At 43.4% G+C, this 22603-nt stretch overlaps 1 protein-coding gene across 1 annotated transcript in view; it reads right to left on the bottom strand.

The window, feature by feature from the left end:
* The window catches only part of LOC307044235 (protein kinase C epsilon type-like), a 74230-nt gene that overhangs the window by 29820 nt on the left and 21807 nt on the right, over positions 1-22603 (bottom strand). The window contains exons 3-10 of the mRNA XM_079689319.1: positions 15755-15923; positions 15211-15245; positions 15014-15102; positions 14227-14359; positions 13245-13387; positions 11883-11979; positions 9466-9695; positions 7327-7500 (exon numbers count right to left, since the gene is read on the bottom strand). Coding sequence (XP_079545445.1) covers positions 7327-7500; positions 9466-9695; positions 11883-11979; positions 13245-13387; positions 14227-14359; positions 15014-15102; positions 15211-15245; positions 15755-15923 — 1070 coding nt within the window. The remainder of the gene's footprint in view (positions 1-7326; positions 7501-9465; positions 9696-11882; positions 11980-13244; positions 13388-14226; positions 14360-15013; positions 15103-15210; positions 15246-15754; positions 15924-22603) is intronic.

Genomic DNA, 22603 nt, shown 5'->3' with positions numbered 1-22603 from the left:
CGTGCTGCCAATAAAAGAGAATCGTATATGACAAAAAAAAGGTTACATAAATCTGCTTCTTTCTCCTCTCTCCATTTGCTCGTTCTTCCCTCCTCTCCTGCCTCTGTGTGCCGAGCAGAATGAGGCCGGCGCTACTGTTGTATAATGTTATTTACATTTCTTGGCGGTAATTAGGCCGATAGGGGAACGACTGCGATCCCACAGTCGATTAAGAAGAACAGCAGGGAGGGCGGGGGTAGGACATAGGTCACCCAAAGTACAAAGACTTTTTTTTTTAAATAAAGTGTTCTTAAAGGATACAGGTACTTGTAAAAAAAAAAGAACAAGTATAACAAACATGTTGCTGACACTGTTGGTGTTCTTTTGCAATAATGACCGCCTCGCAGCACATTTTCCTGCGTACTACAGTACATGGCTTGATACTATAAAACCAATTACTTCACTCACAATTTTGATTTAATAATGAGAACTGATTAAGTGTTTACTTCACGATTCAAGGCTTTTGTTGTCTTGTGTACATAGCTACAGTGTACTTATGACAATGAGAAGCTGAGGTCACAGGCTCCTCTAAAAGTGCAACACAATAAAACATATAATAGTGCAAGTAAATCAAATAAAATATAATATAATATAAATAGTGTGGAATAGTCTATACACAAGTAATTGGAATATTGACAAGTTCCTGAAGAATAAGAATTGAATTGAATTGATTGATATGACTGCACACAGTCGCTCGATCCGCCATAGCAACAGTCTGCTATCATTAGCAACAGTCTGCTCTCCTTAGCGACACTCTGCTCTCCTTAGTAACGGTCCGCTCTCCTTAGCAACGGTCTGCTAGCGAGCATTAGCAGACTGCGTAATGTTAGAAATGGACAAATCAGCATTGAGTATTATACTAATCCATGAGATAAAAAGAGAAAAAACAATGCCTTCAAGACAATCTCTATTTCTGTGTTTTCTGCTCAGCCCTCTACATTGTTATGGTCCGGTTAGCGAAAATTAACAACCTCTGTGATGTGACCAATCAGAATCGAGCATTCCACTAAGCCGTGTATCAGCCAGTTTTATGTTGTATAACAGTTGTAAACACAGAAATTCATGATCACGCTAATACGTCATCTTCAATGCGAACCACAAAACCATAACATCAGCCGTTAGCTGTTAGCACTCAGAGCTCACAGCTCCTCATATCTGTTCAGAAACTAGACAAAAGTTAAAGAAGTACAGACTGTCTGTGTCATGGAGAATACAGTCGCTGGTTTATTTATGTCTGTAGGCCGTTGTTGTGAGTGTGGAGGGTCGGAGCATATACAACGTTAGCTTAGCCTGATCGATCCGATCTCCATTCAGAAAACACGCATTTTAAAAGGTTTTTCGCCTGCCGTCTGCAGACCGGTATCAGTATGTTGTTACTTCGGCATCATTTTGAAACGTGTATTACAATTAAATCACGGTCAAATATGTTCATCTTGTTGTAGTTGTAGCCCCCTTGCCAGCAATTCTCTCAGACCATTCAGCAGTCGGGAGTGTTTACGTCACTAGTTTAGCATATTCAGCCCGGTTGTTGGCCCGGTAAGAACCTCCATTTTGGAGGGCCAGAAAAAAGGTTAAAAAATAGCCCTGAACCGGAACTACCCCTGGTGGAAAAGCAAAAAAAAGCGTGCTACGTGCTGCAGTGGAAAAGCGACATAAGAGAAGTGTGTGTGTGTGTGTGTGTGTGTGTGTGTGTGTGTGTGTGTGTGTGTGTGTGTGTGTGTGTGTGTGTGTGTGTGTGTGTGTGTGTGTGTGTGTGTGTGTGTGTGTGTGTGTGTGTGTGTGTGTGTGTGTGTGTGTCTAAGTAAAAGGGTGGGGGTGTGTGTGTGAGAGAGACAGAGATCATATTCCGTAAACAAAATGTAAATGGGGGTTTGTTTACTGTAATCATATTGAGTCTTGCGTGTGTGTGTGTGTGTGTGTGTGTGTGTGTGTGTGTGTGTGTGTGTGTGTGTGTGTGTGTGTGTGTGTGTGTGTGTGTGTGTGTGTGTGTGTGTGTGGAAGTGAAAGGGTGGAGGGGTTACACGGCATATGGAATACACATCACATCTCTGATAAGCATCGCAGCCGTTATATAAGAGGCACAATGCCTTTGTTTGGTCCAAGAACACACTCCCAATCAGTGTGTGTGTGTGTGTGTGTGTGTGTGTGTGTGTGTGTGTGTGTGTGTGTGTGTGTGTGTGTGTGTGTGTGTGTGTGTGTGTGTGTGTGTGTGTGTGTGTGTGTGTGTGTGTGTCAGACAGTCTAAAATGAAAAGTAAAAACGAGGAAAAAAGAAAGAAAAAGTACCGAGATAAAAAATAAAAATGTGATCTGAAAACATTGTCTCTCTTCCTTCCTCTCTCTCTCTCCCTCCCTCCCTCTCTCTCTCTCTCTCTCTCTCTCTCCCTGTCTCACCCCTTCCTCCCCCCTCTGCACATATTTGTGTGTGTTGTTCGGAGGAAAATAACAGGAATAAATAAATTGAACAGGAGACGCCATCATTAGACTCGAGCGGCCTGAGAAAATAAACAAAGCGTCCTGCCCCCGCTGTTTGACTCTCACTGAAAAACATCCGTCTGAAGTCTTCTGTGTAACTTTCACAGCGGTCATTATGGGATGCACCCATTTCTCAGCCCTACATCAACTCTCATTGAGCACAATAACTGGTAACACTTTATTCTGATAGTCCATAGTTAACACTCTATAAGTCATCAGTTAACATTTGATAGCATGTCAACAGCGTATTAACCAATATTCAACCTCACTATCTGTAGATTGTGTCAACATCTTCAAAATTGACAATCAACTACTCAAAATCAATCTGTCAGTTGAAAGTCAACAGGGTCATGTCGACTATCTGTTGATCATCTGTTGAGAGTCAAGAACTAAAGATTACATTAAGCATTAGTTGATGATCAACAGATAAGTAACTTTAGAGTTTAGTTGACTATCTGTTGATCGCCAACTAATCTAGAGTTGACTATCAGGATACTTTTAGTCGGCATTCTCCACTAAGCGTTTGTAGGCATGTGTTAGGACTATCCAATTCAAGTGAAAAACAGTTGAGAACAGTAGAAAGTCTATAACATATCAACAGAACAGATAGTAAGGTTGAATATCGGTTAATAACCTGCTGCAAAAAACATGTTGACAGTCAACCGACACTTTTTGTAAAATCTATAGATCAACACTTTTGATGTACCTTATATTCTACTGGCAGTTAGTTAAATGCATGTTACTTGTCTGTTGAAACAGTGTTATTGAATGTCAACTGATGACTTATAGAGTGTTAACTATGGACTATCAAAATAAAGGGTAACACTTTATTTTGATAGTCCATAGTTAACACTCTATAAGTCATCAGTTGACATTTAGTAGCATGTCAACAGTGCATCAGTTGACATGTGTCAGTTGACATTCAACAGCATCGTTCAAACCGACAAGTAACTAAGCATTAGTTGATGATCAACAGATAAACAACTTTAGAGTTTAGTTGACTATCTGTTGATCGTCAACTAATGCTTAATGTAATAGTCAACTAAACTTTAGTTGCTTATCTGTTGATCATCAACTAATGGTTATTGTATATTCTACTGGCAGTTAGTTGAATGCATGTTACTTGTCTGTTGAAACAGTGTTGTCGACTTATAGAGTGTTAACTATGGACTATCAAAATAAAGTGTTACCAAATAAAGTGTTACCGTTTAGGTTAACCTACCCAATGGAGAGATTTTACTACCCACTCGTTAGAATAACAGAACTACAGTCAAATGTGATGCAACTCCATTCAACTGTTATTAGAATAAGAGAGAACTCATGTATAGTCACTTCTCAGAGCGAATCAAAACGTTTCATTATGCTAAAGAGGATATTCATGTTCAGAAAGCTCTTTATTTTTCTCATACTGCCTGTTACGTGGTTACGTCCAAATGTAATGCATAAAACAATTGTGCAGTTGTTGATAAGTAGATGTAGAAAGCAGTAAATGTAAAAACTGAAGGAACTTAGCCTTGTAGTAAATTGCACTTTAGATGTCAAATATGCCACTAAACACATGTTAGAGTACTACTGTCTGTGCTGCAGCACCTCTTTTCACCCTCTGTCTGAAACCAGAGCCCAGTCTGCTCTGATTGGTTAGCTGGCTGGCTCTGTTGTGATTAGTCAACCTGCTTAGAGATGTCCCGCCCCTTACCCTGGTCTGGAACTTTGGGATGTTAGCCTTTACAGACCATTCACATGCACTAACAGAGAACACACTCCAGAAGCAGAATACTGAAGGTTCTCTTGAAATGGACGATATACCTGTTGATGAATTGATGTAATTTGTGTTGTTTTGAGACTGGGAGCAGTTTCCAGAGAGCGTACTCTAACTCTGAAGGCCTTGAGCTTTATTTCCCTTCTCTTCATTCACACTAATCTCCCCTCTCGGCTAATTTCTCCCTCCGTACATTAAGAGGACGATGACAGACCGCCACACAAAGAGCAGCTTTAAACGCCCAGCAGCTCCTCGGGCGCTTCTTGTTTTGCCTATCGTACGTTGCATAAGTGTTCCTGCGGCGTGTGTGTGTGTGTGTGTGTGTGTGTGTGTGTGTGTGTGTGTGTGTGTGTGTGTGTGTGTGTGTGTGTGTGTGTGTGTGTGTGTGCGTGCGTGTGTGTGTGTGTGTGCATGTGCGTGTGCGTGTGCGTGTGCGTGTGTGTGTGTGTGTGTGTGTGTGTGTGTGTGTGTTGAGGGTTACCTTTGGGAGGAGTCATGGAGGCAACAATCACGTTTGAACATTTTAGAGAAGTCTTTAGCTCTTAAATCGTATCTTGCACAGCTAGAAGTAATCCGTATCAAACAAAGAACAGTTATAAAACTCAACATACAAACATATCGAACATATAATAATCCTAATATCTTATTTATCTGATTATGGTTGAACATTTATCAGCTATAGCTAGTAATATAATTTGGTAATTCTCATATAGTAGTTCTAATCGTATTCAAACAGGCCAAGTAGGTTTAGAAATACGAGGAATTTTCTTAGGTGTGTTTGATACATCCATCCATCCATCCATCCATCCATCCATCCATCTTCTCCCGCTTATCCGTGGTCGGGTCTCGGAGGTATCAGTTCCAGCAGAGAGCCCCACACTTTCTCTTCCCTGGCCACATCAACCAGCTCTGACTGGGGGGTCCCAAGGCGCTCCCAGGCCAGAGAAGAGATATAATCCCTCCACCTGGTCCTAGGTCTACCCCTTGGTCTCCTCCCAGCTGGACGTGCCTGGAACACCTCCCTAGGGAGGCGCCCAGGTGGCATCCTAACTAGGTGCCCAAACCACCTCAACTGGCTCCTTTCGACGCGAAGGAGGAGCGGTTCAACTCTGAGTCCCTCCCGGATGACTCACTCACCTTATCCCTAAAAGCACTGACACACCAGGCAGACGCCAGACAACACGCCAACTGTTGCTTCAGCGTCTTCTCTTGGGTCTTGGCCATGTGTCGCACTGGAACACACCGCAAAGACTTCAGCCGAGCACGTACAAACTGCGCATGCGTGAGTGGCAATAACTCTCCTTACCAGCAGGCGGCGGTAGTGTGTATTCGTCATTCAAAAGAGGCAACAACCGGAAGAGAGACTGCGTGATAACTGAGAGAAGAAGAACAGACTACGTGATTTAAACAAACAACAAATAGCGTGTGCGTTCCATTTTCACTTTCGTCCATCGAAAACATGTTTCGTGCGGCACTGGAGCTATCAGCCATTGGAGTGTTGCTTGTGGAAGACATTCTCAAGCAACCGTTTCGCTTCTCATGCACTGATTCGCTAGCTGAACAGCCAATCAGAGTGATTCCTTTGTGCGTCGGCCATGAAAGGCCAAATAAGGCGTGTCACGGCCGACGGTGCCGGACACACCAAACTGAGTTTTGGCGACAGGGCACGCTTCGTCGTCCGACTAACAAAAATGACCGTTTTCGGCCTGGTGTGTCCGGGCCTTAAGGGAGACACCAGCCACCCTGCAGAGAAAACCCATCTCGGCCGCTTATATCCACGATCTTGTTCTTTCGGTCCTGACCCATCCTTCATGACCATAGGTGAGGGCAGGAAGGGAAATGGCCCGGTAGACAGAGAGCTCTGCCTTCTGGCTCAGCTCCCTTTTCCTCACTACGGTGCGGTAAAGAGACTGCAGTACCGCTCCCCCTGCTCCGATTCTCCGACCCATCTCACGCTCCATTGTTCCCTCACTCGAGAACAAGATGTGTGTGATTCATACATAAATAAATGTTATTGTAAGACAAGGAGCAAAAATAGAAATATAATACAATTAGAAAATAGAAAGATGTTTTAAGTTATGACGGAGAAAATCAGAAGATCTGCTGTAACTGTTTCACTGCGCGTCGTGTTGCATATTTTTACGATAGGTAAATGCAATCCAACGTTCAGAGTGGGATTTTGACGTCACTGGGAGAAATGGTTCACAACTTGTAAACTTTGTCTAAAGTGTTTCTAATGATTCACTCCTTTTGCCTTTATAAATGCAAAAACAAAAACTAAAACTATTTAATTGACGGGTAATAATTGGTTATGACGAAAAACGAGAATCAAATGGACCTGTAACTGTGGCATATCTGACATTTGAACGGCAGTGGTGGACAGTAGCTTAAAAGTACATTTACTCAAGAACTTAAAAAACACTTATTTTCCTTTTTGATTTAATTAGATGTATAGTCTACCGGTCCTACATCTTAGTGTGGAATCAGGTGTGACATGTTTTTATTCTTTTTCTTATATACTAAAGATTTTTGAGGCCTGAGGATGTTTAATGTTCTGGTGTTTCAGAGGACAAAGATGTTTGTGTTACATATTTTGAAATCCCTGTTATCACTTTTATCCTGTGGTGACCCTTTATATTTATCATGGGACCGAACACACCGTTTTAAATTATAGATACATCATCAATGGAGGCTTTAAAGGTCCGATGGTGCCCTCTGGTGGTTTAAAGCATGTATGTGTGTGTGTGTGTGTGTGTGTGTGTGTGTGTGTGTGTGTGGCCTAGCATTACTATCCTTGTGGGGACCTACATCTGTTTACATTGCCACGTGTTTACTCGCCTCCCTTATGGGGACACATTGGAGGTCCCCATAAGGTTAGGGTTAAGCATGTGTTTGTTATGGTTAAGGTTAGGATAAGTCTCCAGGAAATGCATGTATGTTAATGTAGTGTCCCCTGAAGTGATGTATACATGGTATATGTGTGTGTGTGTGTGTGTGTGTGTGTGTGTGTGTGTGTGTGTGTGTGTGTGTGTGTGTGTGTGTGTGTGTGTGTACCTTGGTCTGGAAGCAGCAGAACAGCTGGGTGAGGCACGGGTGTTTCCGAGCGAGGGCCAGGATGCGTTTCTCCGTCAGTGTGCAGTCCACGTCGTCGTCCTGCAGGATCACGTCTTTCTTCAAGACCTTCACCGCGTAGACCTCATCGCTGCCTTTCAGCTCCGCCAGCATCACCTAGACACACACACACACACACACACACACACACACACACACACACACACACACACACACACACACACACACACACACACACACACACACACACACACACACACACACACACACACACACACACACACACACACACACGCTGGTCACAAACATTACATCTGAGGCTGCAGCCACACGGAGACGAAACGGGTCGTATCCGCTGCAGTTCTCTATCTTATACGGTTCGGCCACACGAGGCCGACAGGGAAACGCAGATAACGATAACGGGCCCCGAGGTGGATAGATGTGCGGACGCAACGCTCTGGGGGGCCAAACGGCTCCGTGTCTAGTAGCTACTGCTACTGACCATGCTGACCACTGACTGAAGACTTTTTTGATATTGAATTTGTTTCGTTTTCGTTATCGTCTCCGTGTGGCTCCAGCCTGAGAGTATCATCAGAAGGGTGTGTTTGTGGTTCGTTGCTCATGGCTCCATAGGGATCGATCTTCGTTTCTCCAACGACAAAAAAAAAGCTTTGGGACCGTTTTCCAAATGTTTTTCCAAAACAAAGGAAGTTAGGTCCTCACTAACTCCTTCCCTTCATCCCTCCTTCCCTCAACACCTCCTTCCCTTCATCCCTCCTGCCCTTCATCCCTCCTTCCCTTAACACCTCCTTCCCTTCAGCCCTTCTTCCCTTCATCCCTCCTGCCCTTCATCCCTCCTTCCCTTAACACCTCCTTCCCTTCAGCCCTTCTTCCCTTCATCTCTCCTTCCCTTAACACCTCCTTCCCTTCAGCCCTTCTTCCCTTCAGCCCACCTTCCCTTAATACCTCCTTCCCTTCAGCCCTTCTTCCCTTCATCCCTCCTGCCCTTCATCCCTCCTTCCCTTAACACCTCCTTCCCTTCTTCCCTCCTTTCCTTCATCCCTCCTTCCCTTAACAGCTCCTTCCCTTCAGCCCTTCTTCCCTTCATCCCTCCTTCCCTTAACACCTCCTTCCCTTCAGTCCTCCTTCCCTTCATCCCAACTTCCCCTAACACCTCCTTCCCTTCAGCCCTTCTCCCCTTCATCCCTCCTGTCCTTCATCCCACCTTCCCTTAACACCTCCTTCCCTTCAGCCCTTCTTCCCTTCATCCCTCCTGCCCTTCATCCCACCTTCCCTTAGCACCTCCTTCCCTTCAGCCCTTCTTCCTTTCATCCCTCCTGCCCTTCATCCCTCCTTCCCTTAACACCTCCTTCCCTTCTTCCCTTCAGCCCTCCTTCCCTTCATCCCTCCTTCCCTTCATCCCACCTTCCCTTAGCACCTCCTTCCCTTCAGCCCTTCTTCCCTTCATCCCTCCTGCCCTTCATCCCTCCTTCCCTTAACACCTCCTTCCCTTCTTCCCTTCAGCCCTCCTTCCCTTCATCCCTCCTTCCCTTCATCCCACCTTCCCTTAGCACCTCCTTCCCTTCAGCCCTTCTTCCCTTCATCCCTCCTGCCCTTCATCCCTCCTTCCCTTAACACCTCTTTCTCTTCTTCCCTTCAGCCCTCCTTCCCTTCATCCCTCCTTCCCTTCATCCCACCTTCCCTTAGCACCTCCTTCCCTTCAGCCCTTCTTCCCTTCATCCCTCCTTCCCTTCATCCCTCCTTCCCTTCATCCTTTTGACCCTTTATCTTTTCATCCCCTCTTCTGGTCTCCCCTTTTCTCTTTCTATTTTATCTCCTGCATACTCTTCTTTCCTTCTAGGGACCATCTTGAGGCCTTGTCTTCAGATCGACTGGAAACACGTCCTTACTAGTGCACTTCCAGTTAAAGCAAAGATAAAGGAGCAAGGAAATGTCAGAAAGAGACTTGCGATGTTCCCTCTCTCTCTTTCACTCAAGACTCAACAGATGATGATGAACTGTTCTGATCCATGTTAGCATACACCTCTCTCACATAGAGCAACAGGTAGAAGAGGAACAATGATAGAGTGATAGCAGACAGAAATGTAATCCCTCTCTCACCTTCCCGAAGCTTCCCTTCCCGAGGACTTTGATGAACAGGAAGTCGTGCAGATTTAGCCGTTTCATTTCCGGAACATGACTTTTGACGTCTCCGTTCTCCCGTTCTCCTCCATGACTCCCCTCCGTCACCGTGTCCACAGATTTGGGGGAGGAGAGGGAGTGTTTCTTATGTCCCTCCCCCCTGTGATCGAAGGAAAGAGCCTTCCGGATGTTCTCCAGCTCCTTGGCATCTGCACACAGACAAAACAGTGCAAAGTTAATGTTGGTGTATTTAGTTTTAGGTGTCATACAGTTCAGTGATTCAATTATTCTAAAGCCTTTATTCTCATTTGCACAGAAGCTACGGCGCCAATATGAACCCAGGCTCCTTCAGAAGAGAATTGAAAGCCTTTATTGTCATTATATAAAAAAATACAATTAGATTTTGGATTAAAATCCTGTCAAAGTACACGAAGGAAAACAGACGAACAATAAAAACATGCCTGTAGGGCAGAGGAACGTAAAATCATATAGGGGGTAGTATGTGTGTGAGGTGTGTGTGTGAGGTGTGTGTGAGGTGTGTGTGAGATGTGTGTGAGATGTGTGAGAGGTGTGTGTGAGATGTGTGTGAGGTGTGTGTGAGGTGTGTGTGAGGTGTGTGTGAGGTGTGTGTGTGAGGTGTGTGTGTGATATGTGTGTGTGAGATGTGTGTGTGTGAGATGTGTGTGTGTGAGGTGTGTGTGTGAGATGTGTGTGTGTGAGGTGTGTGTGAGGTGTGTGTGTGAGATGTGTGTGTGTGAGATGTGTGTGTGTGAGATGTGTGTGTGTGAGGTGTGTGTGAGGTGTGTGTGTGAGATGTGTGTGTGTGAGGTGTGTGTGAGGTGTGTGTGTGTGAGGTGTGTGTGTGAGATGTGTGTGTGTGAGATGTGTGTGTGTGAGATGTGTGTGTGTGAGGTGTGTGTGAGGTGTGTGTGTGAGATGTGTGTGTGTGAGGTGTGTGTGAGGTGTGTGTGTGTGTGTGTGAGATGTGTGTGTGTGAGGTGTGTGTGAGGTGTGTGAGATGTGTGTGACATGTGTGAGAGAAGTGTGAGATGTGTGTGAGAGGTGTGAGATGTGTGAGATGTGTGAGAGGTGTGTGTGAGGTGTGTGTGTGAGATGTGTGTGGGATGTGTGTGAGATGTGTGTGAGATGTGTGAGAGATGTGTGTATATGCGTGTGTGACGTGTGTAAGGTGTGTGAGATGTGTGAGATGTGTGAGAGGTGTGAGATGTGTGAGATGTGTGAGTGGTGTCGTGTGTGTGAGGTGTGTGTGAGATGTGTGTGAGATGTGTGTGAGATGTGTGTGAGGTGTTGTGTGTGTGAGGTGTCGTGTGTGTGAGGTGTGTGTGAGGTGTGTGTGAGATGTGTGTGAGATGTGTGTGAGATGTGTGTGAGATGTGTGTGAGATGTGTGTGAGATGTGTGTGAGATGTGTGTGAGATGTGTGTGAGATGTGTGTGAGGTGTGTGTGAGATGTGTGTGAGGTGTGTGTGAGGTGTGTGTGAGATGTGTGTGAGATGTGTGTGAGATGTGTGTGAGGTGTGTGTGAGATGTGTGTGAGATGTGTGTGAGGTGTTGTGTGTGTGAGGTGTCGTGTGTGTGAGGTGTGTGTGAGGTGTTTGTGAGATGTGTGTGAGATGTGTGTGAGATGTGTGTGAGGTGTTGTGTGTGTGAGGTGTGTGTGAGGTGTCGTGTGTGTGAGGTGTGTGTGAGATGTGTGTGAGATGTGTGTGAGATGTGTGAGAGGTGTGAGATGTGTGAGATGTGTGTGAGGTGTCGTGTGTGTGAGGTGTCGTGTGTGTGAGGTGTGTGTGAGATGTGTGTGAGATGTGTGTGAGATGTGTGTGAGATGTGTGTGAGGTGTCGTGTGTGTGAGGTGTCGTGTGTGTGAGGTGTGTGTGAGGTGTGTGTGAGGTGTCGTGTGTGTGAGGTGTTGTGTGTGTGAGGTGTGTGTGAGGTGTGTGTGAGGTGTCGTGTGTGTGAGGTGTGTGTGAGGTGTGTGTGAGGTGTCGTGTGTGTGAGGTGTGTGTGAGGTGTGTGTGAGGTGTCGTGTGTGTGAGGTGTTGTGTGTGTGAGGTGTGTGTGAGGTGTGTGTGAGGTGTCGTGTGTGTGAGGTGTGTGAGAGATGTGTGTGAGGTGTCGTGTGTGTGAGGTGTGTGAGAGATGTGTGTGAGGTGTCGTGTGTGTGAGGTGTGTGTGAGGTGTGTGTGAGGTGTCGTGTGTGTGAGGTGTGTGTGAGGTGTGTGTGAGGTGTGTGTGAGGTGTGTGTGAGGTGTGTGTGTGAGATGTGTGTGAGATGTGTGTGATGTGTGTGAGGTGTGTGTGTGAGATGTGTGTGAGATGTGTGTGAGATGTGTGTGAGATGTGTGTGAGTTGTGTGTGATGGAGAGTATTATCTACCCGGGTCACATGGGGAAGTTGGAGCCGACCTCGAACGATCGTCTTCAGTCTCTGTCGTTCCGGATATCTGAGGCCGGGACTCCTGACCCTGCAGCAGCTTCAGAAACACACACACTCATTATAATAATAATAATAATAATAATAATAATGATATTATATCATAAGTTTATTTAGTAATGCACCTTTCACAGAAATACAACTCATTAGTGCTTCACAAGAAAGAACAAAAGTTCAGATTAAGACCACAGAAACATGAACACAATAACAACATGAAGCATACATTAAGGTTAACATCAAAACACAGAGCGTGTGGAGTCCTGAAAGGAACACACATAAGAGCAGAACACATCACGCACATCTCAAGATGCTGCAGAGTGCATGGTTTAATTATGTGCATGCTGCAAACACTGATACATCTTTTTTTATTTCTAGGAGGTCATGCTTGTCTGTATTTTTGTAAACAACTGTCCCAGTAAACATGACATTTGCTTGAATGGTGAACCATGGGCCGAGGAAGAAGTCTCTAGAATATTATTTAGATTTTTTTTTTTTTAATTGTGCAATCCTAAACCTTAAAATCTAATGTCTTTTACATGTTTGTACATTTTGCATTGCATTTAATCCCAGTTGTTCCATGGATGTATAATAAGAACTGGATACAGCGTGGGAGGCGGGGTCTCGTTATTTCCTAGGAGAGCTGCTCATTGGCGCATGAGGACAAAATGGCCCAAGTTTTGAGAGACCTAAACGTCAGATTACCCATCATGCCTAGCTGTCAGAGCAGAAGAACCTGTATGTGCACTCACAGAGCATGCGCCCCTTAAGCCCCGCCCCCGGAGCTCCCACTCTCGGCTCAGTAGAATGAATGGAGACAGAAAATAAATCTAGATTCGGCTTTTAGTGCATTTTACAACTTTAAGGACCTAATGATTCTAATAAGGGCTATAACATAGTTCATACTGGGAAGCTTATTTACTTAAAATTATTTACAGACGTCTCTTTCCCAATGTTAGTCAATGGGCCTGGTGACGTCACGGACTGATACGGAAATTGTAGTACCGCCGTTTGGACACAACGAATATTTCAGAGTCCGGCGCACATCCTGGGGGCTTGAGTTGTTCCCCTAAATAACAAGCTTCCACTGTACAGCTGATATTTGCCGGAAGGGGGGGGGGGGGGCAGTACATTTTATACGATTATATAATACAACTTCAGAAATCAAGGATCACATAAATGCAGCATCGACCTAGTTATAATAATACATTCATTTCATCTTCATTTTATCCATGATGGTTGTGGAGTATGGACTTTTTAAATACCAATATATTTATTTTACGTTATATAAATATGAGATGCTTGTACCTTTTTCCGCCTCAGAGCGCTGTTGCAGATTTTGTCTGGCGTCACTCCGAGGTCAGAGAGGACTTTAGCGATTGCTTTGGCGTCGACTCCACAGTTAGGGGCAACGTTACTCTCACAGCGCCTGTGCACGTTCACTTTACACACTGACACACACACACACACACACACACACACACACACACACACACACACACACACACACACACACACACACACACACACACACACACACACACACACACACACACACACGGTAAGACCCACATTTTACAGAATACTTTATTCTAACCTTTTATGGTCTTTTATATTACCATATTTTACTCAATATGTTCCTTAGATAACATTTAGTTTTACTCTCTGTTCTCCTCATAGATTTGTGAAGCACCTTGAGATGACGTTGTTTTAAAAGTGTTGTTGAATAAAATGTATTATTAGCCTTATTACTTTCAATAACACTTCTTAGGTCCAGGTCTTCACAACAGGTATGGTAAAAGGTGTCTTTATTTAAATTAAGTTAAATGGAGTTAAAACCCAGGTCAAATGTACGTTCGAGGGTCTTGAGAAATGTGTCTTTTCATTGATTGTAATGTTATGTTAAATGTCCCTTGTGGCATGTCTTCATATGTCTTTGTTTGTTGTCAAATGGAGCTGCTACTTTAAATGAAGTTAACACCCTTTCTTTTTAATGCCTACTTTAACCGTTCCTTATCATTGCACTTTTAGCTGCAGCCATTATTATATCGCTTTTATGAATTGTCTTTTTTTGTTTTTGTTTGTGTGTTTGTTTTGTTTTTAATTATTATGTGTTGAATGCCTACGTGAAGCACTTTGAATTGCCTCTGTGTCTTAACATGTGCTGTACAAATAAACTAACTTTGAACCTTGCTGTGATGCAAGAAGAAATGTCAGACTTGATCAGACAGTAAAGTATTTATATTAAAAACACTTTATGTAGAAAAGCTGGCACACAGTTTGTGGTTACCTTTACACTGGAGCCCCTGCCTCAGCAGACCCCAGAGCAGAGAACCACAGTGATCGCAGAACGTCAGGACTTTAAAGTTGTGGATCCTGAACTTGTGTGGAACGTTGACGCTGAACCTCTGAGAACCAACGGGCTGAGAGACGGAACAAATGTGGGAAGTTACAGACATATCCTGCTGATGTTCAGGAGTATATCAGTATGTAGTTTCTCTACTTTAAAGAGTTCTCTCCTGCTGATGTTCAGGTGTATATCAGTATGTAGTGTCTCTACTTTAAAGAGTCCTCTCCTGCTGATGTTCAGGTGTATATCAGTATGTAGTGTCTCTACTTTAAAGAGTCCTCTCCTGCTGATGTTCAGGTGTATATCAGTATATAGTGTCTCTACTTTAAAGAGTCCTCTCCTGCTGATGTTCAGGTGTATATCAGTATGTAGTGTCTCTACTTTAAAGAGTCCTCTCCTGCTGATGTTCAGGTGTATATCAGTATAGTTTCTCTACTTTAAAGAGTCCTCTCCTGCTGATTTTCAGGTGTATATCAGCATGTAGTGTCTCTACTTTAAAGAGTACTCTCCTGCTGATGTTCAGGTGTATATCAGTATGTAGTGTCTCTACTTTAAAGAGTCCTCTCCTGCTGATGTTCAGGTGTATATCAGTATGTAGTGTCTGTACTTTAAAGAGTTCTCTCCTGCTGATGTTCAGGTGTATATCAGTATGTAGTGTCTCTACTTTAAAGAGTCCTCTCCTGCTCATGTTCAGGTGTATATGTTGTGTCTCTACTTTAAAGAGTACCTCCTCCACTGTGTCCTCCTGCTTCTTCATCCCTGCACACTTAGTGATGATCAGTTCATGGCAGCGTTTATGGACCACACAGGTGCAAACTGCAAGAGAAACACACACATGGATTTAAGTAACACATGTTTAAGTGCAGTTGTGTATCTTTTAAGTGTCTTCAGTCGAAATGATGGAATATAGAAACTCCATCTTACCTTGACACTGGTAGCCCTGTTTTCCTAAGACGCCCCTAAAAGTCAAACAGAGAATAAACTCAGCATGAATCACAGAAAACAATGACCTAACATATTGTTAACGGCTCAAAGGAAAGCAGCACAAATACAGATAATATTAAGAAAATATTGTACTTTTAAGTGAATTAACTAAAGTAATAGGAGGTTTTCTATTTTTAGTTCTGGTAACTTGGTCAGATTTGCAGTGAGGATCTGTATGAAACAATTTAGGTTTTGTGGGGGTTTATTCCACTAAATCAATTCAATAAGAATACAGACAAGGTGCAAAAAAACAAGAAATGAAAAAATGGGTAAAAGCTTATTCAGTCTGCAGCATAATATTTATAGGTCGGTATATCTCGGCAGCTCCGCTCTCTTTCATACAATATACATTTTAAAACATCATTAACATAATTCTGCTTCCTTGGATTGTAATTGTACCGTGTGTGTGTGTGTGTGTGTGTGTGTGTGTGTGTGTGTGTGTGTGTGTGTGTGTGTGTGTGTGTGTGTGTGTGTGTGTGTTTACCAGATGAAGTCCCTGCAGTGAGAACAGTAGGTGGGCTGTCTGAGGAACGTTGCCATGAACTTGTGTCCGTTGACCTGGTGGACTCTCCTCCTGACGGCGCCCTGACGCTTCCTGGGGCCGAGACGCTGCCTGAAGACACGCTCCTCATTCTCACTGGAGCCTACTGGAGCTGAACAACACACACAAACAAACACACACACACACAGACACACACACACACACACACACACACAGGTAGAAACACAACATCAATTTGATTTTATTAGATGTAAAAAAAAGTGTTTGGAGTCTAAAAAATATATATATTTGATCAAAATCATATTTTTTGGGTAATTCACTATTAATATGATTAATATTTTTTGTAATTAGAAGTTGTATTTTTAATTGTAATTCTTATATATAATTCTTATTATTATTTCTCATTATTATTTTTTATCTATTTGCATTTTTCATTCTCTGGATCTCTCTTCTCGGGATGGTGGAACTACACTCGAAAAAAACGCTCAATGAAAATAATAATCATTGTGCATGAGCTGCAGTTAAAAACGTATGTTTATTGAATACTAAAATATATAGTCTAAAGGTTTTATGTATTTTATTTAATATAAGTGCCGAAAATAATAGATAAATGAACCCACGCAGATGTAGAGGGTCTGCACTTACATCAAGCGTCCAGCAGGTGGCGGTGGCGCTGTGCGGATGTTAATGTCTGTCTGTCTGTGTCACTCTGAGTTTAATTACAGAGGGTTTCCCAGTGGAACAGCAGGGATCTCAATCACTACCTAACTCTGTGTTCACTCTCTCTCTCTCTTTAGACTTCAATCACACAATTACACTTCCTTTAATTCAGTTTAAGTTGCAGAATGTAATACAGAGCTTTCAAGGACTCCAGGTGGATTGATATCAAATATGATGTTCGGGACAGCTGTCCAATAAATAAATAAATAAACATACCTCAGTAAAAAAATGCAGCTTTATCCGCAAGTTTATTCTGAATTTGAGAATTTGATAACCCATCCTCTAGCCTCTCTCTCAGGTAACAACAACAACAACAACAACAACAACAACAACAACAACAACAACAACAACAACAACAACAACAACTTGTACACATACTGTATCTAGCTTTTTACTTCAAGAAAGTTGCGTTAATGTGTGGAGATTATCCTGAATGATCCTGAAGCAACAGACCATGACTTGTGTATCATAAATGTTAGTTTGCCACAGAGATTATTGCAGAACATAATCCAAAATCACATGTAGAAATCCCATTGGCTTTCTGTCGTGGAAACCCTTTGCGATGCGAATTTCTTTAGCAAAAAGCATCATCTCTGCACTTTTTTTTATACAGAATATACATTTCCAAACTCTTCTCAAATGATGAACTCTTCCTGTCTTTTGCTCAAATCTCACACTTAATTCTCCAGTTAATCCTGCAGGTCTCCTCTGTCTCTTTCTGTCTGCCATCAGCATCTCCTAGCAACTGACGAATGCTGCCTAGCAACAGTGATGGACTGAGCGTCTTCTATGAGGGAGGGGTCAGTTAGTTGTTTTTTTTTGGGGGGGGGGGGTATGAAAAAATACATGCTGTTCCTCTGTGATGTCCTCAACATAACCCCTGTTAAAAGTGAAGGTATCTCAATGCAGCTTGTTGCCGTTCCAATATATATTATTATACACATTCAAACATATTTATTATTTTTACCTAAACCGATATATTCCTGCACTTTAACTTGATGAAGTACGAACAGGGTATATGCAGGAATCCTGAAGTCAGATGTAATTCCTTTTAAGACCTCTTTTAAGACCCTTTCCATACATTTTAAGACCACATCACCACGTGGAGTTCTAACCGGTTACCTTGGCGACACACTTTACCTCACATTAGCTGTGTCCCAGAGGCTGGGTCCTCAGGAGGACACAGCCTCTGAATTGGGACACAGCTATTGACTATATACAGTATTGATTGTACTTCCTCCTTATCTTCCAACCATTTGGACGCAAACTTGCATTTCCCCATAACGATGTTGCTTAGCAACCGGCGTAAACGGACCATCGCGCGCTATCAAGCAGTGAGCGGGCGATTACATTCAGGCAGACTGTAGAATACAACCTCTTTGGACAATTTATATACTTATTGAAAACAAGCTACAAAATGTAATACCTTGGAAAATGCTGTTTAATACTTTTTAATAGCCTTCATTTTCGCTAAATTGATTTATCAACTTTTAATACTCTTTAAGACCCCGCGGACCCCTGATGATTGCTTGTTGTTTGTATGATGTCTTCTCCTGAATGTTGTAAGTCTCTTATTTGTTTTTTTGATGGCCCCTTAAGAAAAGGAGTAGCTCCACTCATCTAATTGCACCTGTATAATGACAATACATGATTGTCTATTCTTCTATTCTATTCTGATTGACAGATTTATTTTTGAGTTGCTGATGTGTGTATCCAGCAATTTCAGGTTTTGAGATACGTTATTACGTCCTAATTCAACGCATACAACAATATTCCAGTTGTTGATAAGTAGATGTAGAAAGCAGGCACTGTAAATACTGAAGGAGAGTAACTTAAAGGTGGCCTATCATGCAAAATGCACCTCTGTACGTCTTTTCTACATGAACATGTGTCCCCGGTGTTCCAGGGAACTCACCAAGTGTCAGAAAACACAACCCTCTCTATTTTCCTCCATACCCAAATCTCTAAAAAGGGGCTGCAACGGATCTGATACAGACTGATCCAGATTTGAACACTTCTATGACGTCACAGAAGTGGCGCTACGGCTATTGGGCCAACTCCACCAATCAGGAGGAGACAGCCACGGACATTGCCGTTGGAAAGCGCTGGAGACGCTGTAGTACATATGCCAGGCCTGTAGATGGTGCTGTTCTCACATAATCAGCCCATGATGCAAAGACAGTGTTACATTGAGAGAAATGAGGAATGGCTAAAATGCATGTTCTGTTTGTTATTTTGAAAAATAAAAATTATAAATATGCCTTATATAGGTATGGTCCTACAATATGTTATTCAAATATAGCATGATAGGTCCACTTTGTGCTTTAGAGGTCAAATATGCCACTAAACACGTGTTAGGGTAAGAGAGATCAAGTATAATGCAACTCGCTTGAAAAAAAAGCTCTTTAGCCAATAGGAGCGCGAGTGTTGCGTAGTGATGTCACTATGTTTGGGAAGTAAACAAAGGAGTCCAATGGAGACGTTTCAGGCAGGTTTTTTTAGCAACAAGCAGTAGCTTATCACCCATGTGTGTAATGTGTGTAGTGTGTGTGTGTGTGTGTGTGTGTGTGTGTGTGTGTGTGTGTGTGTGTGTGTGTGTGTGTGTGTGTGTGTGTGTGTGTGTGTGTGTGTGTGTGTGTGTGTGTGTGTGTGTGTGTGTGTGTGTGTGTGTGTGTGTGTGTGTGGGAAATTTCACTCGTTAAATAAATGTGTTTGCATAGAGAGAGAACACACGGGTGAACTGTCAGGTCTGAGAGCTACACACACACACACACACACACACACACACACACACACACACACACACACACACACACACACACACACAAACACACAAAAAAACACACACACACACACACACACACACACACATATATAATAAGTCACTGCAGACAGAAAAAGCTACATAAAGCAGAATGAAATCTAATCAAGGACTGTATTTTTATATGAACCAATTTATTAGAGAGGAAGGTCCTTGTCCTGATGACACCTCTTTGTCCCTCTCGATGATGTAACTCCTCCATTAGAGAAAACACCACTTTACTAATCAATGTATCAACCCCCCCCTCTGTTGGCCTCCGGTTCACTCTGGCTCTGTCTTTCTCTTCTTCCATTCTGTCATGACTCTCCAACACATACTGTGGTGAACAAACACACACACACACACACACACACACACACACACACACACACACACACACACACACACACACACACACACACACACACACACACACACCCCCACACAGTCATACACACACAATCAGTTTCCAGTTCATGCGTTACAGATCGTAGCGTCACTACCGTTTTAAAGTAACATCTTGGATTTATAGCGTACAGAAATCTGCTTGAAGGAAGAGATTCAAGGTTGACGCCTCACATTATAAATGAAGGTGATCTTAGACACACACACACACACACACACACACACACACACACACACACACACACACACACACACACACACACACACACACACACACACACACACACACACACACACACACACACACACACACACACACACACACACACACACACACACACACACACACACACACACACACGCACACACACTGAACTCAGTGACATCATTTCACTGATGAACCTGGCTGAATGAAATCATGTCTCCTAACGACCTCCTGACCTATCAGGCTCTCCTCTTTCTCTGCTTCCATCTCTCAGGAAAAAAGCACTTTCTTTCAAGATAAGATCCAATCTTCCTATTCCAATCCCCAAAAACTATTCTCCATCTTCTCCATCCTCTTGGACCCCCCCAAAGCCCCTTCCCCCTCCTCCCTCTTGGACCCCCCCAAAGCCCCTCCCCCCTCCTCTCTTCTGTCAAGCGACTTTGTTAACCACTTTGAAAAAAAGGTTGATCATATTCGCTCTTCTTTTTCTGACTCACCTTTACTCACCGCTGGGTCACCAGACCCTCCCTTCACCCACACACTGACCTCCTTCTCCCCTCTCTCTCCAAGTGAGGGTCTTACCCTCATTACCTCTGCCCGTCCTACCACCTGTCCTCTGGACCCTATCCCCTCAAACCTCCTTCAGACTATCGTTCCTGATATTCTACCGTTTCTCACCCATTTCATCAACACTTCTCTAACTTCTGGTCACTTTCCAAACAGTCTCAAGGAGGCAAGAGTAAACCCTCTCCTAAAGAAACCCACTCTCAACCCGTCTGATGTTAGAAACTACAGGCCTGTCTCTCTCCTCCCGTTCCTGTCTAAAACACTTGAACGCGCTGTCTTTAAACAACTCTCCTGTTATCTCCATCAGAACAACCTTCTGGATCCGCACCAGTCTGGTTTCAAGGCAGGTCACTCAACAGAAACTGCCCTCCTTGCTGTCTCTGAGGAACTGCACACGGCTAAAGCAGCCTCGCACTCTCCAAGAACTTGAGAGTTTCAGGCACTGCACTTTCCCTCCTCACCTCATACCTCAAAGACCGTGGAGAGGGGTCCGAGTCCGACCCTTGTCAATTAACTACAGGGGTTCCTCAAGGCTCTGTCCTTGGTCCCCTCCTCTTTTCCTTGTACAAAAACTCGCTCGGGTCTGTCATTAGCCCGCATGGTTTTTCATACCACTGCTACGCTGACGACACCCAACTCATTCTGTCCTTTCCCCGCTCAGAGACCCAGGTCGTCGCACGCATCTCTGCTTGTCTAGCAGACATCTCTCAGTGGATGTCTGCTCACCACCTCAAGCTCAACCTTGACAAGACTGAACTGCTTTTCCTTCCGGGAAAAGATTGTCCCACTCTTGACCTAACAATCAACATCGGAACCTCTATTGTTTCCCCGACCCAGACTGCAAGGAATCTGGGTGTGACCCTAGATAACAAACTGTCCTTCACTGCAAACATCTCTGCTACAACCCGCTGCTGCAGATACACTCTTTACAACATCAGGAGGATACGTCCCCAGCTGACCCAGAAAGAGACGCAGGTTCTGGTCCAGGCTCGCTGCACCCACACTGCGAGGGAGACCTAAGTTCCCATTGACATCAGGACAGAAGAAAGCTTACACATCTTCCGGTGCAGACTGGAAACTCATCTCTTTCGACTCCACTTCGAACGATAGAATTACTAACAAAGCACTTATATACTAATAAAGGACTGGCTTATCTAAAGCCAGTTGAGTAGCACTTGAAATGTTTGGCTCTATGAAACCTGATGTACTTCTATGATTCTGTTTTCTTCAAGGTTGTATCTTCTTGGTCGAATGCACTTATTGTAAGTCGCTTTGGATAAAAGCCTCAGCTAAATGCAATGTAATGTCTCACACTGCGAGAGACACACAGGAAACTTGCAAAATCAACTTTCTGATGCTTCGTACTGGTAACAAAATGACTCAACACTTTTCTTACTTCACACGCACACACGCACGCACGCACGCACACACACACACACACACACACACACACAAACATTTTTCATTCTCTTTTCTTTACTGGTGACAGTTTCACCGTAGTGGCTTTTATTACTACGCTCCCAAACTGTGGGACACCAGGAAATATCAGAGAGGACTCTGTGGACATTTTTAAACGAAAGCTAAAGACACATATTTTTAGATTAGCTTTGTATTAGCAACCCCGTTCTTTAATGTTTTTTTAGTCTTTATTATTTACCTACTTTTATATTGTTGTATTTATTAGTCTTAACCTAAAATCTGTAAATCACTTTGAGCTGCATGTGCTGTATGAAAAGTGTATATAAATAAAGCTTTCTTATTATTATTATTATTATTATTATTATTATTATTATTATTATTATTATTATTATTATTATTATTATTATTATCAGGAAACCAAAGTTACCTGCTCTCCCCAAATATGAAAATGAATTAAAAGAAAAGTTTCCACTGTGATTTCTGATGGATGGAAACTGATGCTTGTCTCTCCCTAGCAACGGTCTTCTCTCCTTAGCAATGGTCTGCTCTCCTCAGCAACGGTCTTCTCTCCTTAGCAACGATCTTCTCTCCTTTGCAATGGTCTTCTCTCCCTAGCAACGGTCTTCTCTCCTTAGCAATGGTGTTCTCTCCCTAGCCACGGTCTTCTCTCCTTAGCAACGGTCTTCTCGCCCTAGCAACGGACTACTCTCCTTAG

This window comes from Notothenia rossii (assembly GCF_949606895.1).
Source record: "Notothenia rossii genome assembly, chromosome: 6".
Taxonomy (NCBI): Eukaryota; Metazoa; Chordata; class Actinopteri; order Perciformes; family Nototheniidae; genus Notothenia; species Notothenia rossii.
The sequence above is the reverse complement of the archived record's forward strand: the minus strand, read 5'-3'. Positions and strand labels throughout refer to the sequence as shown.